The 7,700-nt window shown below is 42.7% G+C and overlaps 1 protein-coding gene across 2 annotated transcripts in view; it reads left to right on the plus strand.

Annotated features, from left to right (window-relative positions):
- The window catches only part of glrbb (glycine receptor, beta b), a 246,645-nt gene extending 240,520 nt beyond the window's left edge, over positions 1–6,125 (plus strand). For both annotated transcript variants that reach the window (XM_070865245.1, XM_070865246.1), the window contains exon 10: positions 4,780–6,125. In XM_070865245.1, coding sequence (XP_070721346.1) covers positions 4,780–5,076 — 297 coding nt within the window. In that variant the 3' untranslated portion in view covers positions 5,077–6,125. The remainder of the gene's footprint in view (positions 1–4,779) is intronic.
- Positions 6,126–7,700: the final 1,575 nt, after the last annotated feature.

Consider the following 7,700-nt stretch of genomic DNA (forward strand, 5'->3'; position numbering starts at 1 on the left):
GTACAGTCTAACATGCAATACTTGCTAACTGCAGTTCTATGATATTGCTACCTAAATGTATGTTGACCGTTCTGGTTCTGTTTACATAACGCTAGAAAACAGGGTGCTAATTTTTGAAATCTTGAAAAATTACCAGTGTGCGCTAATGATTCTGAGCTTTCATTACATTGGCTGTTAGCGCTCCAGGAAAGAGTGGAGCACTAAATCAAGCACTCATGACCTCAGTAGGGCGCTACAGGGCTCTATCAGCAGAGCAATAATGAATTTCAGGTGTAATGCAATGGGGAATGATCCTTTGCACTGACGCTTTCTAGTTCTTAAAGGGGAGGTTCCATCATTCTGCAGATCCTCATTATTAACATTGCTGGCTGTGAAGGCGAACTGCAACCAACTCAATTCCCTGATCATAATGGCTGATCCCACTTCCAGGGAGAGAGGTCGCCATTTCAACGACCAGGCATTGGATGCATTGGTCGTGGGAGTGGAAAAAAGGAGAGCAGTGCTGATCCCGGGCACTGGAAGGAGGCCATTGGCCCACGTCTTCAGGGCAATGTGGAGGGAAGTGGCCCAGGAGGTCTCGGCCATTATTGTGGTCGTACGCAGCCTGACACAGTGCCGGAAGAAATTCAACGACCTCACTCGGATAGTCAGGGTGAGTACATGCTTCAACAGGTCCTATATACCAGCATGTGAACCTCAGTCTGTACACACTACACAAACCACTAACCCCCCACCACTCATCCACGAAGCATCTCCACCTACCAAAACTCACATCCACACCTCACGCCTTGCCTACAATTACAGTTATTCAACTATGCCGCACACATCTCCCAAACACATAGCTGCACTTCCACTCACATATATTCGTTTCTCTTGCAGTCCAAGATGACCAACAATAGGAGGGAGCAGCAGAGAACAGGCGGAGGTGATGCGCTGCTCCAGCAGCTTACAGACCTTGAGGAGCGAGTGCTGCGACTCATTGGGCACTAGCTGGTGCATGCCGTGGCCGTCGCCATTGGCAACATGGACCCCCTTGGAAGCAACAACGATATTTTCATTCCTTCTCCTTCTCTCATTCCACTTCCCCCTAACACCATAAGCCTTTCTCACTTTGCAGCTCCTGATACTGTCTGCATTCCTTGCTCCATTCCTGGCCCCGTGCCCTCAATGCAAGTCTTGTGCCTTTATGCTTTCATATAATCAGCAACCAGATGTCCAGCCTGCCCCTGAGCATCCCACAGAGTGAGGCAGGAGAAGGGGAGGAGCAAAGCACCCTGTCACTGCATCTCTCACCCACAGGCACCACCTCAGATACTGGTATTATGCAATCTTTAGAGGCAGGTTTAGTGGAGGGATCCGCACTGGATGATGCACTGAGGATGAGTGGGCTGCAACATAGCTAGAGGGAAAGGGCAGCTCGAGAGCCAGCTCCCCAGAGGGCGAGGTCGTGTGGGAGTTTTGCTGCAAAGGACTCAGATGAGGACTTCGATGGGAAGGCATCCACAAGAAGGGTGATGGCCATGCATTCGGAGATGATAGGTGTAATTGCAAGGGTACCCGAGCACCTCTCGGCAATGATAAGGAGCATGGAGGAGTCCTCCTCCAACATTGCATAGAGCTCTATGGACAACACGGAGCCCATCATTTCCACTCTGCAAAGGATGGTGGACTCCCAGAGAGACTGTAGGGACCCAAATCTCATGATGCGCATCATGGGTGATGTGGCAGCTTCCATTGCAGCACAGGGAGAAGCTGCGCAATGTCTTAGTGCTGTAGTGCAGACAATGGTTGGTGGCATCGAGTCTCCGACTGCTCTCATGCAGTCTCAGCTGGATGCCACACAAGCATTGACTGCTGCCATCGTCGCTGGGTCCACCACAGTCCACCAGGGATCTCCTGTTGTCACAGCAGGCCACCAATCTGTGGTCCAGCACATCAACTGCACATTAAGTGAGTGGTAACCTTTGCGGTTACAGAAGATCTCAGGATTGTTATGCGGTGCCTGCAAAGCGGTGCAGTCAATGGCACCTTGTGGCATGGGGAAGCTCACTATCCTGGTAAAGCCACATGCATGCTCGTGCTGCTTCTCTCTGGTGATAGGGAAGGAAATCTAGTCTCTTATCCTTCTGTAGAGATTATCTGTGACCTGGCGGATGCAGCAATACACTGCGAACTGCAATATGTTAGATTTGTTGCAGTCTGGAAGGATCTACTGGGGTAGAAATGTAGGGTGACTGCGACCTTGACTGCCACTGAGAGCCGTGGTCACCCTGGTCTGAGGCTGGAGGTCTGGTTGCAGTAGGTGGCAGAGTTCTTTGACCACATCCTTGGTGAAGCGGAGCCATCTACGACACTGTTGCACAATGAAATTGATGTATGACAATTGCTGCTGGAATACCCTGGGAGGGTAAGGTCTCCTGTTGAGAGCCCTGTTGGATCTCCTCCCTCTGGCCACATTTTGCAATCTATCTCTCTGCCTCCAATGCTGCCGATGTTGATGCTGGAGGGTGTGGTCCAGTGACAGTACAGCCCCCATTAATGTGTGGAAATGTTGCACTTTTAAATCTCTCCTGAATGATACTGAATAATTTTTATGAGGCAGAAGACTCCTGAAAGTGAAAAACGCTGAAATTGCTCAAAACGGCTATTTGCCTATCTCAAACTGACAAGGCAGCATTCTTTGCCAACTACAAATAAACTGGATGTAGATTCCTTTAAATACAGCTCCTCCTGCCATTGTTGATGACAGGTGCTCAGTCAGGGGGCGAGAGGGAATTTCTGATCTGGGGTAATAATGGGATGCTGCGCACCGGATGATATCATGCTCAAGGGGGCGCTAGAGACCAAGGTAGTAAGTCTTAGCACCAGTGCAAAACCGCCAGGAAAATATGTTGTTGAATTCACCACTCACGGTCGGGAACCCATTTGCTCCATGTTTCCGTTACCCGCAGGAGCTAACGAGAGGCGCAAACCAGGCCAACTTCTCCCCCTATATTGTTTTCACCTAAAACCTCCTATATATTTCTATATATGGGCTTTCATGATACTTCACATAAAAGCTCTTTTTTAAATTCAATGTTTCATTTTGAGCACATTGCTTGCTAAATTTTTGATAACTGCTTTTCTGAAGCTGTTTAGTCATATCGTTTTGCTTTTTGCAACTTTCTATCCTCTCCAATTATATGAAGAAGGGTGGGAAAAGAACATCAGCCCCATCATTGCACACCCTAACCATTAGATGGTATAACCTCATGCATTGCCAGCCACAACTACTAATAATACTAACTACTGGGGAGGCATACAAAACACATTTTAAAAAAACTGCAATCAAGTTCTGGAAAATGTATCCCAGATTCTATATGGCAATGAAACAAGCTCAAGGAGACCATGGTTACCCATTGCACATCACTAGGCACACATGTGAATCCCTCCCATCCCCAAAGGGGATGAGGAGAAATTCTTTCTCTCAGAGGGTTATGAATCTTTGGAATTCTCCACCCCAGAGACCTTTTAGGCGGCGATAGACAATTTTTGAATTTTTAAATGGTTATAGTATACTTATAATGATCTCATCTCCTAGAAACTTGAGTATGACAACCCTCTGAGAAAAGGAATACTTCCTAGCATCTAACCTGACTCTGCCTACATGTTGTATAGTAATGCCTTCTAGTCCTCCCATCTCTATCCCCCTGAACCTCTGTTTCTCCAAAGTGTATGATCATATCTTTCTCAGGACATTTTGATAATTAAGAGATCTAAGTTTAAGTATCATTCTTGATGGTCTCCTGTAGGTCCCTTCTGTAGAGCCTCAAGAGCACCTGTCCTAATACTTAACATTAACATTCATTGTACCTTGTGTTTTTCTTAAACTCAGAGAGATTTTTGTGCACTTCCTGCTATGTGTGATGGTTGCACAACGCCATCTCTAATTTCTTTCCTTTACTTGGCCAACCCTCCAGTCATTTGGGGAGGGAGTGTATACGTTTGCATCCTGAAAAGGGTATTTTGCAATTTCTTCATGCCATGCATCAGAATCTGCTGGATCTCATTACAAACGTGTGCTTTTGTTAGTATCCTGTGCTCCATTACCATGCAATATTACACCCCCTGTAGCTGGATTAATGAAAAATGCATGCTTTATATCATTAAGTTGCTCAAAAGTGTTACTACAGGCACATTCTGATTGGTTCTTTAATATCAATGTTGCATAATACACATTGTTCAAAATGGTGCATTCCTATAGTTTATTACAATGACAATGTTTTTTAAATACACTGCTTAACGCATTTTGCATCTCAAAAGAAGAATTGTACCTCCAAGGAGCCCAAATAATATACATCATGTATTGTTAGTTATCTCTTTACAATTAAAGTAATTACAGTTACTTTTGTCAAGGCACTGGGCCTAGATTTGTGGCTGCTGTCTTGCAATTTGTTTTAAATGCTAAGCCTGAAAGTACTGTCTTGTCCTTGAAACAAAATGTTTAGGAAAGGTTAAAGCTGTCAGAGTGTCCCATGCAGTTTATGCAGAAATCATTTCAATTATTCTTTACTTTCCTAACATCCGAGCCGAGATTGGTCAGCTATATTCTACTAACCTGTGGCGCCACGTGTTGGTATAGCAATGTACTGCACCACTGCTCATACAGACTAGGGCAATTTAAATAAAACATTTCCTTTGTAAATTGTATAGTTATCCTGTGATATTAACAATTATGATTATGATAATGATGATTACAATGATACTAAGCATCAACAATTATATTCTGTGTTTTGCTAGGTTGCGGAGACAAGGTGCAAAAAGGTTTGTACTTCTAAATCTGACCTGAGATCCAATGACTTCAGCATCGTTGGAAGCTTGCCACGTGACTTTGAATTGTCTAACTATGATTGCTATGGAAAACCCATAGAAGTTAATAATGGTCTTGGGAAGCTCCAGTTAAAAAATAGTAAGAAGCCTCCACCTGCAAAACCTATCATCCCAACTGAAGCGAAGCGGATTGACCTCTATGCAAGAGCATTGTTTCCATTCTGTTTCCTCTTCTTCAATGTGATATACTGGGCTTCTTATCTATGATCATTTCACCACTAGTTTCCATTGTATGAGATATGTCAGATATCATTGGACCCTCTCCCCGTATCTCCTAAGCATAATTTTTCATTATAAATGCTCTGTGATTGAAAATTGATTAGCAAATTGATTACCAGATGCATTTATGTCAAATTTGAATTAAAGCATGAAATTACAATGCGTACACTATAACCGAACAACGTCGTATATAGCTGTACAGCACCCAGGCTGCTTTGGAGTTCATGAAGGTTAAACTACATTACAATCTTTCTACTACTCTAAGAATAACATATATATGGAGTTGTGATGGGTCATTTAAAATGTGCTGCATTCTTTCTGATACTGATACTTATGTATGCATGTTTAATGTTACTGAGATACAAGTTAAGTATGATTATGTGTGTACTTATTTAAAAAATTCTATATCTTCCAAATAGTAAAGAGTAGACACTTTGATAGTTTTGTTTTAACTTAAAATTGTATTTTTCAGAACTAAGTACCTCAGTATTTTATTGATCAAATGTGAGTTGTAGTTCATACCACTGTCATTTTTTAGTGCAAACTATTCCTGACAATGTCAAATTTTGATATAAGGTTTAAATTGCCAAATTAATTTATTTAAGTGACTGCATTATTGAGATGTTCTAGTGTCAAAATATATATAAAAATTGTATATCTGTATTAATTTTTGCTTCAATATTGGATCACATAAATGGGCATATGTCAGTTGTGTGGATGTTCACCAATATCTGTTCTGAAATCAAACACATACAATTGGGATGGTAATAATAAATTAATTATGTCCCCAAAGTGAAGACTAAGGGGAAGCAAATGAATGTCTCCAGCACTTAATCTTAAATTGTGTTTTTAATGCTTTTATTTCATACATCTAGACAAGATATATTAGCTATTGTATATTGTATGTGCATCTCATTACAGGTTCTGTTAGTTTTGATGACTGAGGATGTATTTGTGGTGCACTGTTCAGACCATACACATACTTGTAATGCACAATGCTGCAGGTGGTCTATAAGATATAATAACACAAGAACCTATGCTGAAATATAATTACTTTGTGTAATAAACATTTTCTGTTCCTTAAACCGACTAAATATTTTGCACTGAATTCCTTGGCATGATACCTTTAAGGAATTAAAATTATAGTTGTATGTGCCTACTTTTCCAAAAAAATAAGATAACAATTCCCCAGCAAAGCTCCACAAAGCTTTTATCCTCTGATGTCCTCTGCAGAAGCAAACAATGGATTATGATAAATGGATCTTTATCTTCTTATAGCAATGCCTACAGAAGAGTTTCTCAGATGCTTGCCCACTCTTTATCTTCATCAATGGAAAATGCCATAAAAAGTGATGTTCTTTTCAGTGAATATACCACCTTTAATGGAGTGTTTGATATGTCAAAGACAAGCAATCACTAGATCTGTTCGGGCAGATATGGATAGCATTGAATAACGAGCGGACCTATTGTGTGTTATCTATGGCATTTAGAGAACAGAAGTCAACGACTCATGAAAGCTTATACATGATATTTTATGCACACTTTCCTGTACAATGAGACCAAGCTTTCTTCAGTTACAAACTCCAAGATTATTAGTTTGCTAACCACATCTGAGCTAGGTTGTGGCCAACAGACAGTGACGATAGTTGGAAAGCTGGTAGTATAACAGCAATCTTCAAAAAGTTTTGTCCCCTACCTGTCACAGAGTGCAATGCCAGTATTCATTAAAGCCTGTATCCACACAGTGCTGCAATACTATAGCCCTCTGGGCCAGTTTTCGTTAGGTGAGTAGCGGTGTGATTTAGAAACTCATTCACTGCTCCAGAATGAGGCCCCGGTAGTTTTAACTCCCGGGTCTTTTTTAAGTCCCACTGGCCGATGTTCCACCCGAATCCGGCAAGTCCGTAAGAGTCTGCAATCTGTTGTTCACAGCAAGCATGTTCTCATTTGACTGGAGCATTTGCTGCTCCATATAGGTGGCCATCCTTTTCATGGAGCAGCACATCATCGCCATCTCCTGCGACCTGGTGCTACTCATGTTAGAGATGGACTCCGCCATTCTCTGTATAATAGCGCACATCAAGGCTGGAAAAGCTGCCTGAGCCTTGTGCATTATTTGCTGCTCCTCCAAGATCAACGTCTTTATCGACGGTCCCCAAGGTTCAGCATCTGTATCCAGTTGAGCAGAGCTTGGAGTGTCTTGCACCCTCCGGTGAGAACTCTCCACTGCTGTTCCTGTCTCCACAATCTGCTCTTGCTCACTTGTGATGTGTGAGACAACAGGTGATGACACTACTCTCTCTCGCACAGGATCCACTGAGGTACGCATATCTACATAGGTGTTATGTGCGCATGGATTTGCTGATGGTGCACCCTCAGAAAGTGGAGCTTCCTCTGAGGAGGTTTATTTCTCCTCTGGCTGGACAGTGGGGGGGAGGGGCACTTGATGGACCTGTGGGAGAGTAAAGACATGATAATTATGTGTAATGTCACTATTATGCACATGATGATATTTCACTGGCTGCTGACATCAGTTACCATGAGTGACGGTTGTATGCCATGTGGAATATTTAATTCTGTCACCAGGTTGCTGGGAGATCCCCCTCTCTCCG

The sequence above is a fragment of the Pristiophorus japonicus genome, chromosome 2 (genome assembly GCF_044704955.1).
Source record: "Pristiophorus japonicus isolate sPriJap1 chromosome 2, sPriJap1.hap1, whole genome shotgun sequence".
NCBI lineage: Eukaryota > Metazoa > Chordata > Chondrichthyes > Pristiophoridae > Pristiophorus > Pristiophorus japonicus.